The 21654-nt window shown below is 57.7% G+C and overlaps 1 protein-coding gene across 1 annotated transcript in view; it reads left to right on the top strand.

Annotated features, from left to right (window-relative positions):
• ABCA3 (ATP binding cassette subfamily A member 3) overlaps nt 1–21654 on the top strand; it is a 66386-nt gene that overhangs the window by 23454 nt on the left and 21278 nt on the right. The window contains exons 6-18 of the mRNA XM_068147250.1: nt 2048–2307; nt 5951–6067; nt 6594–6714; nt 7643–7816; nt 9329–9510; nt 11006–11152; nt 11481–11610; nt 12997–13151; nt 14108–14263; nt 16516–16726; nt 17532–17682; nt 18503–18601; nt 20672–20864. Of these exons, the coding sequence (XP_068003351.1) occupies nt 2048–2307; nt 5951–6067; nt 6594–6714; nt 7643–7816; nt 9329–9510; nt 11006–11152; nt 11481–11610; nt 12997–13151; nt 14108–14263; nt 16516–16726; nt 17532–17682; nt 18503–18601; nt 20672–20864 (2096 nt within the window). The remainder of the gene's footprint in view (nt 1–2047; nt 2308–5950; nt 6068–6593; nt 6715–7642; nt 7817–9328; nt 9511–11005; nt 11153–11480; nt 11611–12996; nt 13152–14107; nt 14264–16515; nt 16727–17531; nt 17683–18502; nt 18602–20671; nt 20865–21654) is intronic.

Here is a 21654-nt window from a genome sequence, read left to right on the forward strand (position 1 = left end):
TAATGTCTTGCCCCTGTGTTTTTAAAGGTTTCTAATGGAAAAACCTCCCTGGGGGCTGGAAGGGCTCAGTGGTTCAGTGGTGCTGCTGGGAGGCTAACCAGAGCCACTCTGTGGTTTGTGAGGCGATGCCAACCCAGCCAGCCGGAGGCAGCGGGCACAGGGCTGGCGCTGGCCCAGGAGCTCCTCTTTGGGAGCTTCCTCTGTGGCTGCAGAGGGATAACCCCCTCGGGGGTTGGCTTTCTCCTTCTGCCACTCCATTAGGTGTTGATTGATGGCCAGCAGTGTGCTCAGGTGCCAGCAGCAGCCTGGCCTGGAGCAGTGATGATGTGGCAGCAGGAGCAGGGCAGGGATTGGCCTCCTGTGCTCAGCACTGGGGAGGCTGCACCTTGAGTGCTGGGTTCAGTTCTGGGCCACTCCATCCAAGAATCATAGAAGCAGTCAGGGTTGGAGGGGACCACAAGGATCATCTAGTTCCACCCCCCCTGCCATGGGCAGGGACATTGAGAGGCTAGAGGAGGGCCAGAGAAAGGCAACAGAGCTGGGGAAAGGGTCTGGAGAAGAGGGCTGGGGAGGAGCAGCTGAGGGAGCTGGGGGTGTTGAGCCTGGAGAAGAGGAGGCTGAGGGAGACCTCATTGCTCTCTGCAGCTCCCTGAGAGGAGGCTGCAGCCAGCTGGGGCTTGGGCTCTGCTCCCTAGGAACAAGGGACAGGACAAGAAGAAATGTCCTCAAGTTGTGCCAGGGGAGGTTCAGGTTGGACATGAGGAATAATTTCTTCCCAGCAAGGGATCTCAGGCCCTAGCAGAGGCTGCCCAGGGAGGTGGTGAACTCCCCAGCCCTGGAGGTGTTTAAAAGCCTCCTGGAGGTGGTGCTGAGGGAAGGGGTGCTGAGGGAGGAGGTGCAGTGGCAGTGGCTCAGCAGCAGTGCTGGGGTTGTGAGCTCTGGGTGAGAGGTTGGACTTGATGATCTCAAAGGTCTCTTCCAACCTCATCAGTTCTGTGGTTCTGTGACTCTACAGCAATGCCAAGGGCTGGGAGGCCAAGGAAGCAGTGATCAGGTTTTGCTCAGGCAGTGTAAGTAGATCCAATCCCCAAACACAAGGGGATGGTGTCTGCTGGTCCAGAAGCCCTGCAGGGCAGGCTGACCAGCAGCTGGGGTCAGTTCCCTCAGCACCATGTTTGCTTAGTAGCTTGGTTAATATAAACCGTGGCTCATGAGCTCAGGTTCTGACTTTCTCCTCTCTCAAGGTCACTTTGAGCAGCAAGCTTTCAGAATGCTCCTCTGGGGCATTGCAGGCAGGGTTTGAGGCTTTGCAGTGACAGGTGGCAGAAATCCCACACAGAAATAAACAGGTGGGGCACAGGCTGGGCACTGGGGAGGCCACACCTCGAGTCCTGGGGTCAGGTTTGGGCTCCACACTCCAATGGCCACCACCATGGACACCAAACCCTGGCCCCATGGCCATGGCCATGCCGTCTGCAACCCCTCCAGCCATGGGGACTCCACCACCTCCCTGGGCAGCCTCTGCCAGGCCCTGACCACTCTGGCACCAAAGACATTTTGTTTCCAACCTAAGCCTCCCCTGGCACAGTTTCAGGCTATTGCCTCTCCTTCTCTCCCCTGAGCCTAGGGAACAGAGCCCAAGCCCCAGCTGGCTGCAGCCTCCTCTCAGGGAGCTGCAGAGAGCAAGGAGGTCTCCCTCAGCCTCCTCTTCTCCAGGCTCAACACCCCCAGCTCCCTCAGCTGCTCCTCCCCAGCCCTCTTCTCCAGACCCTTCCCCAGCTCTCTTGCCCTTCTCTGGCCCTGCTCCAGCTCCTCAGTGTCCTTCTGAGAGTCAGGGACTCAGAGCTGAGCCCAGGACTCAAGATGTGACCCCAGCAGTGCCTAGCCCAGGGGCACAACCGCTTCCTTGTTCTCTTTCTCCTAAATCCTGCTGCCCTGCTCCCTCAGTGCCACATCCACACCTTGCCTGACCAGTTCCAGGGCTGGTGAGCCTCTCCCCACAGCCCAGCCCCACCTCTGCTGCCCCCTGTCCTTCCTTGGCCCACAGGCTACGTGCGGGAGGGCTTCCTGGCGGTGCAGCACGCGGTGGACATGGCCATCGTGCGGTACCACGCCAACGCCAGCGCCAGCAGCCTGCTGGACAGCATCACCCTGCTGGTGCAGCGCTTCCCCTACCCTGCCTACGTCAACGACCTCTTCCTGCTGGCCATCCAGAACCAGCTGCCCCTCCTGCTCATGCTCAGCTTCACCTACACCTCCCTCAACATCGTCCGCGCCGTGGTGCACGAGAAGGAGAAGAAGCTGAAGGTGAGGCCGGGGCGGGGGATGGCTGAGTGCTCCTCTCCCCCGGGGGCTGCTCCCAAGGGAGGCTGCCTGCAAGCTGGGCGCCAAACATCCCCCTGGGGATGAATGGATGAGTAAGATAGGGCAAAGAGTAAGAGAAATTCATATCAGGCTAGGTGTGTATGATACTAATTATATTAATTAATAATTAATGATATTTGATAATTACTACTGTGAATTTACCAATCGATGATGTATTAGTTAATAATAATGGTTTAATATCATTAGTATACCATAATCTCTTCTATTTATATTACTAGATTAATATTATATTACTATATTAATATTATCTCAATGATGTACATTGTATTAACGTTATGATATTAATATCATTAATGTATATTAATATGGTTATATTACTAACAAATGCTAATAACGTTTATTAGCACAAAAAGATTGCCCAAACCAGATCAAATAGGTTTAATGTATGGTTAGAAGATAATTAGGTATTATGTTACTTAATTGATGGACATAATTAATATCACAGTATCACGGTATAGCCAAGGTTGGAAAGGACCTCGAGGATCATCGAGTCCAAGCTGTCACCACAGACCCCGTGACTAGACCATGGCACCAAGTGCCACATCCAATCCCCTCCTGAACACCTCCAGGGATGGGGACTCCACCACCCCCCTGGGCAGCACATCCCGATGGGCAATCACTCTCTCTGTGTAGAATTTCTTCCTCACTTCCAGCCTGAACCTCCCCTGGCACAGCTTGAGACTGTGTCCTCTTGTTCTGCTCATGAGTGCCTGGGAGAAGAGACCAACCCCTTCCTGGCTACATCCTCCCTTCAGGGAGTTGTAGAGGGCACTGAGGTCACCCCTGAGCCTCCTCTTCTCCAGGCTAAGCAACCCCAGCTCCCTCAGCCTCTCCTCACAGGGCTGTGCCCCAGACCCCTCCCCAGCTTTGTTGCCCTTCTCTGGACACCTTCAAGTCTCTCAATGTCCTTCTTGAGCTGAGGAGCCCAGAGCTGGACACAGGACTCAAGGGGTGGCCTGAGCAGTGCTGAGCACAGGGCACAAGGACTTCCCTGCTCCTGCTGGCCACACTCTTCCTGCTGCAGGCCAGGATGCCCTTGGCCTTCTTGGCCCCCTGGGCACACTGCTGGCTCGTGTTCAGGCAGCTGCCAACCAGCACCCCCAGGTCCCTCTCTGCCTGGCTGCTCTCAGCCACTCTGCCCCCAGCCTGTAGCTCTGCCTGGGGTTGTTGTGGCCAAAGTGCAGCCCCTGGCACTTGGCCTTGTTGAATGCCATCCTGTTGGCCTCTGCCCATCTGTCTAGTTGGTCAAGGTCCCTCTGCAGAGCCCTTCTGCCCTCTAACAGATGAACTCCTGCCCCTAATATAATAATATATAGTAATTATAGTAATAATAATAGTAATAGTAATTACAGTAACAATAATAATATTATTATTATTATATTATTTTTATTGATAATGATAATAATAAATTATTATAATTCATATATAGAAGGTAATTATTATGTATTACTTAAACATAATTGATTAATGTAATGGATATGAAATAATAATGTCATTAATATATTGTATTAAAATATTATATTGATATACCATATTATATTAATATTTTACTGATAAAAGTACTAATAACTTCTATTAGCATATAGCTAGTGTTATCTATTATATTAATTAATCATAATTAATAAATAATAATAGTATTAAAATGAATAATATCACTTATATATGGCATATTAATATAATTCTATATTAATACATAACACATTAAATATAATATATTAATATTTATTAAGAATTAATATTAATATATGGTATATTAACATTGATTGATATATTAATAATTATTAATAGTTAATATTAATAGATATATTGTTATATTATATTAATATGTTAATATATTGATAATAGGATAATATGATAATAATATATCAATATATTAATAGATTAATAGATTATATATTACTTATATATTACTTCTAAATAAATAATATTCATTATAATTCAGTAATAATGTATTAATAATTATTACTAATAGTCAATAATTAATATAATACTGTATTATACATTAGTTATGATGGATTGATGTAATTAATGTAGTATATTAATATGATTATATTAATGTAATTACTATATATTATATTACTATTATTATATTAATAAAAATACATTATATTACTATTATCATATTAATAAAAATACTTCTATTAAGGTGAAAAATTGCCAAGACCATATCAAATAGGTTCAGTGTATGGTTAGAAGATTATTATTTGTTATATGTTACTTAATTATAATGCTTAATATAATTAATATAAAAGAATAATATATTAATATGAATTCTCTATAGTATTAAAATCATTATATTGATAGAATAGATAGAATATAATATATTAATATATTAATAAAAATACTAATACCTTCTATTGCATATGATTGTAGTTATCTATTATAATAATTAAAGTTAATTAATAGTGTATTAATCGTGCTTAATAGTGTATTAATAGTTAATAATTAATAATGATAGTTAATTATTAATTATTATTAATAGTTAATAATTAATAATTAATAGTGTAGTAATAGTTAATAATCTATTAGTCTTCATTATCCATTATTTATGATTAATAGAATTAAGACATTTTATTATTACATTAATGTAACTGTTATATATTATTCTAATATTAACAAAAATGCTAAGAACCTTTATTAACATGAAAGAAAATGCCCCAAAACAGATCAAATAGGTTAAAAGTCTGCTTAGAAGCAATATTTGCCGTGGGAGTGTGCAGTCTTTAGTCCAACACAACAATTTAAACCAAACTGGGAGGAAGAAGAGGGGAGGAGAGACTCCCCCGGCACAAAATGGCGCCCGGCCAAGGGGGGAGGCTCCACAGGGATTGTTAAAGCCAAGGAGGCAATGAATTAATTACTCCTGAGGAGTTCCACCCCAAGAAGGGCCAGGAGGAGGAGCAGAGGGCTGGAGCTGCTCTGCTGTGAGCACAGCCTGAGAGAGTTGGGGTTGTGCAGGCTGGAGAGGAGAAGGCTCCCAGGAGACCTCCTTGTGGCCTTCCAGGATCTGCAGGGGGCTCCAGGAAAGCTGGGGAGGGACTTTGGAGGGGGTCAGGGAGGGATAGGACTGGGGGGGATGGAGCAGAACAAGAAGTGGGGAGATTGAGATTGGCTGTGAGGAAGAAGTTGTTGGCCAGGAGGGTGGTGAGAGCCTGGCCCAGGCTGCCCAGGGAGGTGGTGGAAGCCTCCTGCCTGGAGGTGTTTGCAGCCAGGCTGGAGGTGGCTGTGAGCAACCTGCTGTGGTGTGAGGTGTCCCTGGCCATGGCAGGGGGTTGGAGCTGGCTGAGCCTTGAGCTCCCTTCCAGCCCTGACAGTTCTGTGGTTCTCTGATTGTCCTGCTGCTGGGTGGCCCTGCTGGCCCTGCTGCCCTCAGCTGCCATGGTTTGGGGTTCAGCTCACTGGGCAGATGTTCTCCCTCCACACAGAGCTGCTCTGGTGGGACCTGGGCTCGCTGCCCCCCTCACCACTGCTTCAGGGCAAAGCCACCACCACCACCATGACCCTGCCCAGGGCCTTCACCTCAGGCCTGGGCAGGCTTGGTGGTGACAGAGTGACCTCCTCACAGGAGTACATGCACATGATGGGCCTCAGCAACTGGCTGCACTGGAGCGCCTGGTTCCTGATGTTCTTCCTCTTCCTCCTGGTGTCTGTGTTCTTCGTCACCCTGCTCTTCTGTGTCAAGGTGAGCAGCTCTCTGCAGGCCAGCAGCCCTCAGCTGGCAAGCCAGGGGCTGGGCTCCCCTGGTGTCTCAGGACTCCTCCAGCTGTGCACCACAGGCTGCAGCTGGCCTTGTGCAGAGCTGGGTGGGCAGCGCTGTGCCCACAGCTGCCTTCGGGGCCAGGGTCACCTCCCCAGGAGGGGGCTGGGGGTGGGAGCCCCTTGAGCACTGCTGGGAAGCCCCAGCCACTCCATGCCCAGCAGGACCACCCTGCTCCCTCAGCCATGTGTGCCCTTGGAGGGCCTCATGCTCTGCTCTCCCCTTGGCCCCACACCTGGAGAAGCAGGAGATGGCCTCCTGGAGGCCAAGCAGAGTGTCTCCTGCCTCTCAGACGCTGTGGCACACATGGGCAACCCTTAGAGTGGTCTGGGAGGGTCTGGGCATTGCCACTCATCTCTCAGCTCGTCTCCAAGCCATGGAGAAGATGAGGTGAAGTTCCTGCAGCCCTAGGCAGCTGCCAGCCCTGGGTGTAAGGAGGTTCTCTTGGCAGGTGAGCGAGCAGGGAGCGGTGCTCACCAACAGCGACCCCACGCTGGTCTTCACCTTCCTCGCCATCTTCTCCATCTCCTCCATCTCCTTCAACTTCATGGTGAGCACCTTCTTCTCCAGAGGTGAGTCCCTCCTTGCCTTGCTGACCCCTGGGGGGTGGAGGGAGCTGTTGTGGCTTTGGTGCTGTGAAATCTTTGGTGTTGGTAGGGAGGCAGCTCTGGAGGTCCTTGATCTCACCCTGCTCAGAGCAGGGCCAGCTCCAGAGGTGGCACAGGGCTCTGGGTTGGAGAAGTTGCTTCCCCATGCAGAGTGTGTGGGGGGGCTTTCTTCCCTGGTTTGGCTGCATGGGAAGGGAGATGTGTGCCACCACTTCCCAAAGCAGACAAGCTCCTGCTTTAGGGCCTTGGCTGGTTTGGCTGCATGGGAAGGGAGATGTGTGCCAACACTTCCAAAGCAGACAAGCTCCTGCTTTAGGGCCTTGGCTGCCTTGGCTTCAGGGTGGGATGGACTGGGTAGGGTCCTGCAGCTGCCCACCATGGGTCTCTGGGGCCAGCACTCCTCCTGCCTTGTCCTGCTCCCCTGTGTCCATGCTTTGTGCAGAAGGCCTGGAGGAGAAAAGGCTCCAGGGAGACCTCACAGCAGCCTTCCAGTAGCTGAAGGGGCTCCAGGACAGCTGGGGAGGGACTTGGGGCAAGAGCTGGGAGTGCCAGGCCCAGGGCCAATGGCTTTGAGCTGGGAGAGAGGAGACTGAGAGTGGAGAGGAGGACGAAATTGTTTGCAGTGAGGCTGGGGAGACTCTGGCACAGGCTGCCCAGGGAGGCTGTGGCTGCCTCCTGCTTGGAGGTGTTCAGGACCAGGCTGGATGAGGCCCTGAGCAAGCTGTGCTGGTGGGAGGTGTCCCTGCCCATGGCAGGGGGCTGGCACTGGGTGATCTTCAGGGTCCCTTCCAGCCCAATTCTGTGATGAAGCTGGGTGGCATTCTGGTGGGACAGAGCTGGTGGCATCCCTGTGTTACTGATGTTTGCCCTCCTGCTTCTCCTGTGCTGGCAGCAAACGTGGCAGCAGCTGCTGGGGGCTTCCTCTACTTCTTCTCCTACATCCCTTACTTCTTCATCTCTCCACGCTACGACCTGATGTCCCACAGCCAGAAGCTGGCCTCCTGCCTCATCTCCAACGTGGCCATGGCCATGGGGGCACAGCTGATAGGAATGTTTGAAGGAAAAGGTGAGCAAACAGCTCCTGTCCCTCAGGAGAGGAGGCAGCTTCCCTGGTGGTGGGTTGGGACTGCCTTGTGCCTGGTATGAAGGGTGGATAGAGGTCAGGGAGAAGCCCTTCCCTGCTCCTGATGAGCAGGTTGCTGGTGGCTCCTGCAGCTCCTACCAGCACCAGGGCTCTGCTCCTCCAGCCCTGGGCTGTGCAAAATGCCATCCCCACTGTAGCTGCCAAGCCAGCTCTGGTCTGAGGGATGCCCAGCAGGGGTGAAGAGTCCTTATCCCAGCCTGCTCAGCACTGCTCAGGCCACCTCTGGAATACTGTGCTCATCTTTGGTCCCTGCTGTACATGGACAGGCTGGAGAAGGTCCAGAGGAGGGCCACAAAGATGATCCAAGGACTGGGCAGCTGCCCTGAGAGCTGGGTTGGGTCAGCCTGGAGAAGAGAAGGCTCAGGGCAGATCCTCTCCCCATGTTCCAGTGTTCAAAGGGTGGATACAAAGATGGAGACTCCCTTCTGGCAAGGAAAGGATGAGGGGTGGTGGGGACAAGGCACTGCTGGGGAGGTTCTGGTAAGACACAAGAGGCTGATTTTCCACCCTCAGACCAATCAGCTGCTGGAATGATCTCCTCAGAGCAGTGGTGGAGTCCCCAGCATGGGACACTGCTCAGATGCAGCTGGGCAGGTGCTGGGCCAGCTTGGCTAGACCAGGCTTTGGGCAGGGAAGATCCTGGAGGTCCTTCCAACCTGGAATTGTGTGATTCTGTGTGCTCCTCATCACCAAGAGGGGATGGGGGGATGCCACCCAGCAGCCTGGGGGATCACAGAGTGGTAGAGGTTGGAAGGGACCTCCAGAGCTCATCCAGTCCAACCCCCTGCCAGAGCAGGAGCAGCCAGGGCAGGGCACACAGGAACACAGCCAGGTGGGGCAGAAGAAGGAGGGCAGCCTGCTTCAGGCCTCCAGCACCCTCACACCTAAAAGGTTTCTCCTCCTGCTGAGGTGAAACCTTCTCTGTCCAAGTTTGTCTCCATTGGTCCTTGGCTTATTGGTGTGCACCACCCCAAAGAGCTTAGCCCCCTCCACTTGCCCCCCAGCCCTCAGCTATTGAGAGCCATTGATCAGATCCCTCTCAGCCTTCTCCTCTCCAGACTAAACAGCCCCAGGGCTCTCAGTCTCTCCTCACAGGGGAGATGCTCAAGCTCCCAAATCATCCTCCTGCCTCTGCCTTGGACTCTCCCCAGCAGGTCTCTGTCTCTCTTGAGCTGGGGAGCCCAGCACTGGACACAGGATTGCAGCTGTGGTCTGAGCAGGGCAGAGCAGAGGGGGAGCAGACCCTCCTCAGCCCTGCTGGCCACACTTTGCTTGCTGCCCCCCAGGATCCCATTGGCCTTCTTCACCACCAGGGCACATCGCTCTCCCAGGCAGAGCTCGCTGCCCACCAGCACTCCGTGGAGCTGCTCTCCAGCAGGGCATCCCCTGACCTGTCCTGGTGCAGGTAGGCAGTGCCCTCTGTGTGTGTTGCAGGGACTGGCATCCAGTGGAGGGACCTGATGAAGCCCATCAGCGTGGATGACAACTTCACCTTGGCGCAGGTGCTGGGGATGCTGCTGCTGGACTCGGTGCTGTACGGGCTGGTGACGTGGTACGTGGAGGCCGTGTTCCCCGGCGAGTACGGAGTGCCTCAGCCCTGCTACTTCTTCCTGACGGTGAGCACTGCTGCCAGCCCCTGCCAGGGGCCCTGGGGCACCTGGGGAGCAGCCCCAGGAGAGGCTGGGGACCGAGCTGTTGGAGAGCAGTGAAGAGGAAGAGGGTCCTAGTGGATGGGAGGCTGCCCGTGAGCCGGCAGCGTGCTCGTGGCCAAGAAGCTCATTCCAGAGGCTCTGGGACCTAGAGAGGTTGGAGCAGGAGGACTTGGGGTCCCTTCTGTGTGAGTCTGTGTGTGAAATCATCACCCCTGCACTCTGGCACAGGTTGCCCAGGGAGGCTGTGGCTGCCTCCTGCTTGGAGGTGCTTAAGGGGAGGCGGGATGAGGCCCTGAGCAAGCTGTGCTGGTGGGAGAGGTCCCTGCCCATGGCTGGGGGTTGGAGCTGGATGATCTTTAGGGTCCCTTCCAACCCAAACCCTTCTGTCAATCTATGGCTGTGGCCTCCAAACTCAAGGGCTCTGCAATGTGTCTGCTGCAGCTGCATTTATGAACTGAGCATGAAGGTCATCTGGGTTTGGCATCTTTGTGCCAAGCCTTCTTGGCACACAGGCCTCCAAGTGTCTCCATGAAGGCACTGGAGAGAAGCCCTAGGCCTGAGCAACCAGATCCAGCCACTTGAAACTCCCTGAGTGCTGCCTGCCCAGGGGTGGACCTGAGGGGTCTGTATCCCCCAGGTGCTCCTGCCAGGAGCTGGGTGATGAGTGTCACCCTGTCAGCTGGGCTGCCCTTCCTCTGCTCCACTCTGCTGAGACCACAGCTGCAGCTCTGGGGCCAGTGCTGGAGCCTCTGTGCCAGGAAGGATCTGGAGGGGCTGGAAGGTGTCCAGAGCAGGGCCAGGAGGAGGAGCAGAGGGCTGGAGCTGCTCTGCTGTGAGCACAGCCTGAGAGAGTTGGGGTTGTGCAGGCTGGAGAGGAGAAGGCTCCCAGGAGACCTCCTTGTGGCCTTCCAGGATCTGCAGGGGGCTCCAGGAAAGCTGGGGAGGGACTTTGTAGGGGGTGAGGGAGGGCTAGGACTGGGGGGGATGGAGCAGAACTAGAAGTGGGGAGATGGAGATTGGCTGTGAGGAGAAGTTGTTGGCCAGGAGGGTGGTGAGAGCCTGGCCCAGGTTGCCCAGGGAGGTGGTGGAAGCCTCCTGCCTGGAGGTGTTTGCAGCCAGGCTGGAGGTGGCTGTGAGCAACCTGCTGTGGTGTGAGGTGTCCCTGGCCATGGCAGGGGGTTGGGACTGGCTGAGCCTTGAGGTCCCTCCCAACCCTGCCAGCTCTATGACTCTGTGCAAACTGCAGGAGCCAATCCTGCCCTGAGGGAGGGGCAGAGGAAGGCAGCAGGGCAGGAGGAGCAGTCTCATCCAGTCTGACCTACCTGCCTGCTGAGGATGTGCTGGCTGGCCATCCCCAGGCCATGGAGAGGCATCTCTGTGGGAGGAGGGTGGAGAAGGCTGGGGAGAAGCGGTGGCCTGGTGCTGTGTCTGAGATGCTCTCTGTGCCTGCCCCCCTCAGCCCTCCTACTGGTGCGGGCGCCCCAGGACCGTCGTGGGAAAGGAGAAGGAGGAGGAGGAGGACCCTGAGAAAGCTCTGAAGAGCCAATACATCGAGGAGGAACCTGCAGACCTGGTGTCAGGGATCAAGATCAAGCACCTTTCCAAGGTACCCACTGCCCAGCACAGCACAGGCAGGTCAGAATGTTGCTCAGGGGCAAAACTGCTGCCTGCAGGCACCTTCCTTAGCTGCCCTCTGTGCCCTGGGCTGGGTGGGACACCTGAGGCTCTTCTCCAGAGCTGCCTGCATTTTGTGGTGGGCTGAAGCTTTGGGTGCTTACAGCTGTGGTCACATCTGTACTGAACCTGTTGCCAAGGGAACTGTACCTGAGTTAGACCCCAAGCACCACTTGATCCCCGCGGGCTCTGACTGCCAGGTGGAGTGGAGGGGACAGTGGCTCGAGTCCAGCATCAACTCCTTTGTGGCATCTCCACAGGTCTTCAAAGTGGGCAACAAGACAAAAGAGGCAGTCAAGGACCTCACAGTGAACATGTATGAAGGGCAGATCACTGTCCTGCTGGGGCACAACGGTGCTGGGAAGACCACCACCCTCTCCATGCTTACAGGTAGAGGCCACGTCCTGCTGCGCGGGCTGGCGTGTGCTGGGCAAGGGCTGGTGGCCTGGCTGGCAAAGAGGAGCTGACCTCCACCTCTGAGCCTGGGGAAGGCTTTTGCCTCCTCCCTGGAGCACTTTGGGTTCACTGAGCCCTTGGCCAGGGGTGCTGGGGGAGAGGGAGGCAGATGACTGCCTGGGGAGATGGAGGCAGGGCAGAGGTCCCTTCTTGGCCCTGTGCAAGGGGATCACTGGTGGGACAAGTGATAGCTGCAGAGCCCTTGGAAGGCAAGGAGCCCCACAGAGGATGGCTCAGAGAGGGCTTGCACCAAGGAGTAGCCTTCACCAAGGAGAGGTCTTCATCCCTGAGCTGCTGAGCTGTGGGCAGCCTGCTGTGGCATGGAGGGCATGGGGACCTCTGCTGCTTCTCTCTTCCCTGGCACTGTGCTGCTCCTGCCAGCTCAGGGTGCTCATGGCAGCCTCCCTGGAAGTCTGCCCTGGGCTCACTGGGACCTCTGCTAGGCTGAGAGCCAGGTTGAGAGCCAGGCTACAGCCAGGCCAAGAGCCAAGCCAAGAGCCAGGATAGAGCCAGGCTAGAGCCAGGCTGAGAGCCAGGCTAGAGGCAGGCTGAGAGCCAGGTGGGGAGCCAGGAGAGAGCCAAACTGAGAGCCAGGCTGAGAGCCAGGCTAGAGGCAGGCTGAGAGCCAGGTTGGGAGCCAGGAGAGAGCCAAACTGAGAGCCAGGCTAGAGTCAGGATAGAGCCAGGCTGAGAGCCAGGATGGAGCCAAGCTGAGAGTCAGGCTGACAGCCAGGCTAGAGGCAGTCTAGAGACAGGTGGAAAGCCAAGCTAGAGGCAGGCTAGAGGCAGGTTGAGAGCCAGGTTAGAGCCAGGCTAGAGGCAGGCCGAGACCCAGGCTAGAGGCAGGTTGAGACCCAGGCTGGAGGCAGGTTGAGACCCAGGCTAGAGGCAGGCTAGAGGCAGGCCGAGACCCAGGCTAGAGGCAGGTTGAGACCCAGGCTGGAGGCAGGTTGAGACCCAGGCTAGAGGCAGGCTAGAGGCAGGTTGAGACCCAGGCTAGAGGCAGGTTGAGACCCAGGCTAGAGGCAGGCTAGAGGCAAGTTGAGAGCCAGGCTAGAGGCAAGTTGAGAGCCAGGCTGGAGGCAGGTTGAGAGCCAGGCTGGAGGCAGGTTGAGAGCCAGGCTAGAGGCAGGATGAGAGCCAGGCTAGAGGCAGGATGAGAGCCAGGCTAGAGGCAGGATGAGAGCCAGGCTAGAGGCAGGATGAGAGCCAGGCTAGAGGCATGATGAGAGCCAGGCTAGAGGCAGGATGAGAGCCAGGCTAGAGGCAGCGCCGGGGGCTGTGCCGGGGTCCCCCAGGCTGAGCTGCTGCCCCCGGCAGGTCTGCACTCGCCCAGCAGCGGCCAGGCCTACATCAACGGCTACGAGATCTCGCGGGACATGGTGCTGATCCGCCGCAGCCTGGGCCTCTGCCCCCAGCACGACGTCCTCTTCGACAACATGACCGTGGAAGAGCATCTCCACTTCTATGCAGGGGTGAGCACCGGCAGGGGAGGCATCCTGCACCCACCCCGGGTGTCCTGAGCCTGGGAAGGGCTGGGGAGGCCCATCCAGGGCAGGCCACAGCGGTGCTGGGAGGCTGGAAGCCCTCTGCTGGGAGGCCAGGCTGGGAGGGTTGGGGTTGTGCAGCCTGGAGAGGAGAAGGCTCCAGGGAGACCTCCTGGTGGCCTTAAAGGGGCCAGAAAAAAGCTGGGGACAGACTTCTGAGCAAGGGGTGATGGTTTAAACTAGAAGAAGGAGACTCAGATTGGAGAGAAGGAAGAGATGGTTGATGCTGAGGGTGGGGACACCTTGGCACCAGCTCCAGGGAGACCTCCTGGTGGCCTTGCAGGGCTTCAAGAGGCCAGAAGAGAGCTGGGGACAGACTGCTGAGCAGGGCCTGTTGGGCCAGGCCAAGGGGGGATGGTTTGAAGTGCAAGAGGGAGCCTGAGAGTGGAGAGAAGGGAGAAATGTTTGGTGCTGAGGGTGGGGAGAGCCTGTGCCAGGCTGCCCAGAGAGGTGGAGCTGCCCCATGGCTGGCAGCAGTGCAGGGCAGGTTGGTTGGGGCTGGGAGCAGCCTGCTGTGGCTGCAGCTGTCCCTGCTGGCTGCAGGGGGTTGGCCTCTGGAGGTGCCCTCCAACCCAAACCAGTCCACGATAAGCAGCACAGCCCTTGCCTCCTCATTCCACCTCAGGGGCAGCAGGAGCTCCCTGTTTGGCTGGTGGAGGAATGGAGAGGTCATGTGCAGCATGGCTCTGTGGAAAGCCCTCCCCCAGCTGTAGCAGCTCCTTCAGGGCTGGGCAGGAGCCCAGCTCTGTGCTCCCAGACTTCGCTGCCTGGGTTGGGAGCAGGGAGCGTGGTTGAGGTTCAGCAGGCAGTGGCCAGCGTGCTGGGAGGGATCTTTGGCAGACCCTGCAGGCAGGCTTTAACCCTCCCTTCTCCCTGCCTGGCAGCTGAAGGGGTACCCAGCCTCCAAGTGCCCCGAGGAGATCAACCACATCCTGAGGATCCTGAACCTGGAGGACAAGCGCCATGCCCTGAGCAAGGCCCTCTCGGGGGGCATGAAGAGGAAGCTCTCCATTGGCATCGCCCTCATAGGCGACTCCAAGGCAAGTGCCTGCGGGGCCTCACCTCCAACCTTTCTCCCTGGGGCCAGCACAGGTCCTTCTGGCACCACTCAGCTCCTTCCTCACCTGTGGAGAACCAGTGGGAGATGCAGGAACAGCATCACTTGCACCCTGGCACAGGCCAAGGGGCAGTGGATGGAAACTGCAGCCCAGGAGGTTCCACCTCAGCAGGAGGAGGAACTTCTGCCCTGTGAGGCTCCCAGAGGCCTGGAGCAGGCTGCCCAGAGAGGTTGTGGAGTCTCCTGCTCTGGAGCCTTCCCAGCCCTGTCTGGGTGTGTTCTGTGTGCCCTGTGCTGGGTTCTCTGCTCCTGCTCTGGCAGGGGGCTTGGACTGGAAGACTTCCGAGGCCTCTTCCAACCCCTGACACACGCTGGTCCTTATGAAGGAGGGGCCAAGAGCCCCCCACAAAGTGGGACAGCTCTGAGGCTGCAGTGCTGGGGGGCTGCAGTGCTGAGGGGCTGCAGTGCTGGGGGGCTGCAGTGCTGGGGGGCTGCAGTGCTGGGAGGCTGCAGTGCTGAGGGGCTGCAGCTCTGGGGGGCTGCAGTGCTGGGGGGCTGCAGTGCTGGGAGGCTGCAGTGATGAGAGGCTGCAGTGCTGGGAGGCTGCAGTGCTGGGGGACTGCATTGCTGAGGGGCTGCAGCTCTGGGGAGCTGCAGTGCTGGGAGGCTGCAGTGCTGGGGGACTGCAGTGCTGGGGGACTGCAGTGCTGGGGGGCTGCAGTGATGAGAGGCTGCAGTGCTGGGAGGCTGCAGTGCTGGGAGGCTGCAGTGCTGGGGGACTGCAGTGCAGCTCTGCAGTGCTGGGGGGCTGCAGTGCTGGGGAGCTGCAGTGCTGGGGGGCTGCAGTGATGAGAGGCTGCAGTGCTGGGAGGCTGCAGTGCTGGGAGGCTGCAGTGCTGGGGGACTGCAGTGCTGGGAGGCTGCAGTGCTGGGGAGCTGCAGTGCTGGGGGACTGCAGTGCTGGGAGGCTGCAGTGCTGGGAAGCTGCAGTGCTGGGGGGCTGCAGTGCTGGGGGGCTGCAGTGCTGGGGGCTGCAGTGCTGGGGGGCTGCAGTGCTGGGAGGCTGCAGTGCTGGGAGGCTGCAGTGCTGGGGGCTGCAGTGCTGGGGGGCTGCTGTGCTGGGGGGCTGCAGTGCTGGGGGGCTGCAGTGCTGGTGGGCTGCAGTGCTGGGGGGCTGCAGTGCTGGGAGGCTGCAGTGCTGGGAGGCTGCAGTGCTGGGGGCTGCAGTGCTGAGGAGCTGCAGTGCTGGGAGGCTGCAGTGCTGGGGGGCTGCAGTGCTGGGGGCTGCAGTGCTGAGGGGCTGCAGTGCTGGGAGGCTGCAGTGCTGGGGGGCTGCAGTGCTGGGGGCTGCAGTGCTGGGGGCTGCAGTGCTGAGGGGCTGCAGTGCTGGGGGACTGCAGTGCTGGGAGGCTGCAGTGCTGGGGGCTGCAGTGCTGGGGGCTGCAGTGCTGAGGGGCTGCAGTGCTGGGAGGCTGCAGTGCTGGGGGGCTGCAGTGCTGGGGGGCTGCAGTGCTGAGGGGCTGCAGTGCTGGGAGGCTGCAGTGCTGGGGGCTGCAGTGCTGGGGGGCTGCAGTGCTGGGAGGCTGCAGTGCTGGGGGGGCTGCAGTGCAGCTCTGCAGTGCTGAGGGGCTGCAGTGCTGGGGAGCTGCAGTGCTGGGGGCTGCAGTGCTGGAGGGCTGCTGTGCTGAGGGGCTGCAGTGCTGAGGGGCTGCAGTGCAGCTCTGCAGTGCTGGGGGGCTGCAGTGCTGGGGGGGCTGCAGTGCTGGGGGGCTGCAGTGCTGGGGGGCTGCAGTGATGAGAGGCTGCAGTGCTGGGGAGCTGCAGTGCTGGGGGCTGCAGTGCTGGGGGGCTGCAGTGCTGGGGGGCTGCAGTGCTGGGAGGCTGCAGTGCTGGGAGGCTGCAGTGCTGGGAGGCTGCAGTGCTGGGGGGCTGCAGTGCTGGGAGGCTGCAGTGCAGCTCTGCAGTGCTGGGGGCTGCAGTGCTGGGGGGCTGCAGTGCTGGGAGGCTGCAGTGCTGAGGGGCTGCAGTGCAGCTCTGCAGCTCTGGGGGGCTGCAGTGCTGGGGGGATGTAGTGCTGGGGGGCTGCAGTGCAGCACTGCTGCCTGGCCACTGCTCCCCCCGTGCCAGACTCTCCCCTGCACGCTGCAAGGCCCAGGCCGCCCCTGGCCCCTAGGCCGCGTCCTCCCCTGCCCCTCTCCCAGCGCCGCCTCAGCTGCGCCCCCTTGCGGCCCGCAGGTGGTGATGCTGGACGAGCCGACCTCGGGGATGGACCCAGCCTCCCGCAGGGCCACCTGGGACCTGCTGCAGCAGCAGCGCAGCCAGAGAACCATCCTGCTGACCACGCACTTCATGGACGAGGCAGACCTGCTGGGGGACCGCATCGCCATCATGGCCAAGGGCGAGCTGCAGTGCTGCGGCTCCGCGCTCTTCCTCAAGCGCAAGTACGGTAAGGCAGCGGCCGGCCGGGGAGCTCCCTGCCTCCTCCCGCCCCGGGGGCGGCGCCGGGGCGGTGCCGGGACGGGAACGGGACCCCTTGCTCCGTGTCGGTCCTCACACTTGCTCCTGCCTCGTGTCCATAGCCCAGGCAAAGCTCTGGATGCTCTGTGGTGCCTCAGTCTCCATCCCTCTGCTCCAGCACCCCAGGGTTTCCCCTCCTGGGCTGTCACTGACCCCTCTATGGTGCCTCAGTGTCCATCCCTCTGCTCCAGCACCCCAGGGGCAGCCTGGGCTGACACTGACCCTTCTGTGGTGCCTCAGTGTCCATCCCTCTGCTCCAGCACCCCAGGGGCAGCCTGGGCTGACACTGACCCTTCTGTGGTGCCTCAGTGTCCATCCCTCTGCTCCAGCACCCCAGGGCAGCCTGGGCTGACACTGACCCTTCTGTGCTGCCTCAGTGTCCATCCCTCTGCTCCAGCACCCCAGGGCAGCCTGGGCTGGCACTGAGCCCTCTGTGGTGCCTCAGTGTCCATCCCTCTGCTCCAGCACCCCAGGGCCATCCTGGGCTGCCATTGACCCCTCTGGTGCCTCAGTGTCCATCCCTCTGCTCCAGCACCCCAGGGTTTCCCCTCCTGGGCTGTCACTGACCCCTCTATGGTGCCTCAGTGTCCATCCCTCTGCTCCAGCACCCCAGGGCAGCCTGGGCTGGTACTGACCCCTCTCTGATGCCTCAGTGTCCATCCCCCTGCTCCAGCCCCCCAGGGGTGCCCATCCTGGGCTGACCCTGCTGTCCCTTGTGCTGTGGCTGTGCCCAGGGGCAGGGTACCACATGGTGATGGTGAAGGAGCCCTACTGCAACCTGGGGGAGATCTCTCGCCTCATCTGTCACTACGTGCCCAATGCCACCATGGAGAGCAACGCTGGGGCAGAGCTGTCCTTCATCCTGCCCAAGGAGAGCACTCACAGGTAACAGCCTGGGCCCCTGCTGCCCCTCCTTGGGACCCCAGGGTGGGGCCCCTCATGTGCTGTCCTCCTGGGCTTGCTTGGAAGTGGAGCTGCTCTCTGGGTCAGTGCTGGCCTTGGAAAATGGGATTGGGTTCCTCCAGTCACTGCTGTCCTCCCCCTGTGCCTGCTGGCACATCACTCCCATGTCCCCATGCCCACCTTGTCACCCCTGGGTAGCAGCTGCATGGGACAGCACTTACTGATCATAGAACCCCAGACTGGGTTAGTCAGAAGGCACCTTCCAAGCTCAGATGGCCTTTGGCCTCTATTTATCTAATCACAGAGTGGTTTGGGTTGCAAAGGACATTCCAAGCTCACCCAGGGCAAGCCCTGCAGCCAGCAGGGACATCCCCAGCCACAGCAGGCTGCTCCCAGCCCCAACCAACCTGCCCTGCACTGCTGCCAGCCATGGGGCAGCTCCACCTCTCTGGGCAGCCTGGCACAGGCTCTCCCCACCCTCAGCACCAAACATTTCTCCCTTCTCTCCACTCTCAGCCTCCCTCTTGCACTTCAAACCATCCCCTGTTGGCCTGGCCCAACAGGCCCTGCTCAGAAGTCTCTCCCCAGCTTTCTGCTCAACCCTTCTGAGCCCTGCAAGGCCACCAGCAGCTGGTGACAGCTGTGGCCTGGAGAAAGTGGAACACAGAAGCTGCTGTTGGGGTGCTGAGGTGCTGCAGGCAGCCCCAGAGCTGGCTGCAAGGGCTCAAAGCAGCTACAGGGGCAATGCTGTGAGTGCCCACCTCCTGAGGGGCAGTGCCTAATGCCAAGCATCTCCCCCCAGGTTCGAGGCCCTGTTCACAGAGCTGGAGCAGAGGCGCGAGGAGCTGGGCATCGCCAGCTACGGAGCCTCCGTCACCACCATGGAGGAGGTCTTCCTCAGGTGGGCAGCAGGGAGGCTGGCCCTGCTGGGGCTGCCTCTGGGGACACCCAGTCCCTTCCTGTGCTCTGGTGACAGCACTGTCCTGCACAGCTCTTGGGGCATGGGTTGGGTTTCGGCTCTTGGGATTGGGTTTTGGCTCTTGGGTTTGGGTTTTGGATTTTGGGGTTGGGTTTTGGCTCTTGGGGCTGGGTTTTATCTCTTGGGTTTGGGTTTTGGATTTTGAGGTTGGGTTTTGGCTCTTGGGGTTCGGTTTTGGCTCTTGGGGTTGGATTTTGGCTTTTGGGATTGGGTTTTGGCTCTTGGGGCTGGGTTTTATCTCTTGGGGTTGGGTTTTGGCTCTTGGGGTTGGGTTTTATCTCTTGGGGGTGGGTTTTGGCTCTTGGAGTTGGGTTTCATTTGTTGGGGTTGGGTTTTGGCTTTTGGGGTTGGGTTTTGGCTCTTGGGGTTGGATTTTAACTCCTGGGGTTGGGTTTTGGCTTTTGGGATTGGGTTTTAACTCTTGGGGTTGGGTTTTATCTCTTGGGGTTGGGTTTTATCTCTTGGGGTTGAGTTTTGGCTCTTGGGGTTGGGTTTTGGCTCTTGGGGTTGGGTTTTATCTCTTGGGGTTGGGTTTCGGCTCTTGGGGTTGGGTTTCATCCCTTGGGGTTGGGTTTTATCTCTTGGGGTTGGGTTTTGGCTTTTGGGGTTGGGTTTTAACTCTTGGGATTGGATTTTGGCTCTTAGGGTTGGGTTTTGGCTCTTAGGGTTGGGGTTTGGCTTTTGGGGTTGGGTTTTGGCTCTTGGGGTTGGGGTTTGGCTCTTGGGGTTGGGTTTTGGCTTTTGGGGTTGCATTTCGGCTTTTGAGGTTGGATTTCATCTCCTGAGGTTGGGTTTCATCTCTTGGGGTTGGGTTTCAGCTCTTGGGGTTGGGGTTTGGCTTTTGGGGTTGGGTTTCGGCTCTTGGGGTTGGGTTTTAATTCTTGGGGTTGGGTTTTGGCTTTTGGGGTTGGGTTTTGGCTCTTGGAGTTGGGTTTCAGCTCTTGGGGGTGGGGTTTGGCTCTTGGGGTTGGGTTTTAATTCTTGGGGTTGGGTTTTGGCTTTTGGGGTTGGGTTTTGGCTCTTGGAGTTGGGTTTCAGCTCTTGGGGTTGGGTTTTGGCTCTTGGGGTTGGGTTTCGGCTCTTGGGGTTGGGGTTTGGCTCTTGGGGTTGGGTTTTATCTCTTGGGGTTGGGGTTTAGCTCTTGGGTTTGTTTTTTGCCTCCTGAGTTTGGCTTCTCCAGCTCAGAACAGCTTGATCCTGTCTGGGGCTGTTTCAGTCATAGAATTCAGTCCTGGAATGGCTCAGGTTGGAAGTGACCTCAGAGTTCATCTTCCCCAACCTTCCTGCCACGGGCAGGGACACTCCCACCAGCACAGCTTGCTCCAGGCCTCATCCAGCCTGGCTTTGAACTCCCCCAGGCAGGAGCCAGTCACAGCCTCCCTGGGCAACCTCTACCAGCATCTCCCCACCCTCACACTGAAGAACTTCCACTCCAACCCTGCTCTGCCTCAGCTCCAAACCCTTCCCCCTGGGCCTGCCTCAGACCCCCTCAGCCAAAGTTCCTCTGCAGCCTTCCTGCAGGATCCCTTCAGCTCCTGGCAGCAGCTCTGAGGAGCCCCTGGAGCCTTCTCCTCTGCAGGCCTGCACAGCCCCAGCTCCCTCAGCCTGTGCTCCCAGCAGAGCTGCTCCAGCCCTGGCAGCATCTTTGTGGCCTCCTCTGGCCTCTCTCCAGCAGCTCTGTGTCCTTCTGCTGCTGGGGAGAGCAGAGCTGGAGGCAGGATTGGAGGTGAGGGCTGAGCAGAGCAGAGCCCAGGGGCAGAATCCCCTCTGCTACCCTCTGCCCAGCCTGCTCTGGCTGCAGCCCAGCACACAGCTGCCTGAGGGCTGCAGGAGGCTCTGCTGGCTCCTGGGGAGCTGCTCAGCACCCAGCGCCCCCAGGGCTCTTTCTTCAGGGCTGCTCTCAACTCACTCTGCACCCAGCCTGGATTTGTCCCTGGGCTTGGGGTGACCAAGATTCAAGTGTTTCCTCCCCTCCTTTCCCCCCTGCTGCAGGGTTGGGAAGCTGGTGGACTCCAGCATGGACATCCAGGCCATCCAGCTGCCTGCCCTGCAGTACCAGCACGAGAGACGCTCCAACGACTGGGCCATGGACGACTCCAGCAGCCTGAGTGGCATGACAGACCTGACAGATGACAGTGGGGCTCTCATCACTGAGGACTGCTCCAGCATCAAGCTCAACACTGGGGTTGGTGCTGTGGGGGGAAAATGGTGCAGTGGGAGCAGGGAGAGGACCTCTGCAGGAGGCCTTTGGAGCAGGGCCAGCAGCTGGAGTCTCCCCTTGGTTTGGAAGGTCAAACTGGGAGGTCCCATTGCAAGCCACATCTCCAGGGCTGATTATTTTGGGGGCTGGTTGTTGCCACCTTCTCTATGTTAGCCTTGAGGCCTACAGAGATGCTCTTGAAGGTGTCCCAGATGATCTAAAGGGGTTTGCAGCTCTTGGTGCCTCACTTGGGATTTCCAGCAGAGCAAAGCCACCTTCCTTCCACAGCCCTGGCAGCCCTTCCTGGCCTGCTGCCTGCACCCCTGGGATGCATTTCCTCTGCTTCCCAAGGGCATGGCTCCGAGGCAGGAGGAGAGAAGGAAGGTTCTGGGCTTCAAAAGCCAAGCAGGTGCTTGCAGAGGCAGGCTGGGAGCTGCTGGGTGTCTCACCCCTGCTGTTGGCAGGCAGCCCAGCTGCAGTAATCCTCTTTGTGAACCTCAAATGCTGAGAGCTGGAGGAAGGTAAAGGTCGTGGCTGAAGCTGCTTTTAACACCTGAGATCCCAGAGGGACTGCACCCCCCTGGGAAGCTGTGGAGTGAGATGGGCTGCCCCAGCTGGCTCAGTCTGCTGGGCTGGCTTTCCAGGGACACCTTCTGGGGGCCTTGCAGTGCTTCAGGGGCTGAGCAGATAGCAGGGCCTGTTGGGCCAGGCCAAGGGGGGATGGTTTGAGCTGCAAGAGGGAGCCTGAGGGAGCATCTCCACTTCTATGCAGGGG

Source organism: Melanerpes formicivorus, unplaced genomic scaffold, assembly GCF_026170545.1.
Source record: "Melanerpes formicivorus ecotype bairdi unplaced genomic scaffold, bMelFor1.0.p_v2 SCAF_14, whole genome shotgun sequence".
Taxonomy (NCBI): Eukaryota; Metazoa; Chordata; class Aves; order Piciformes; family Picidae; genus Melanerpes; species Melanerpes formicivorus.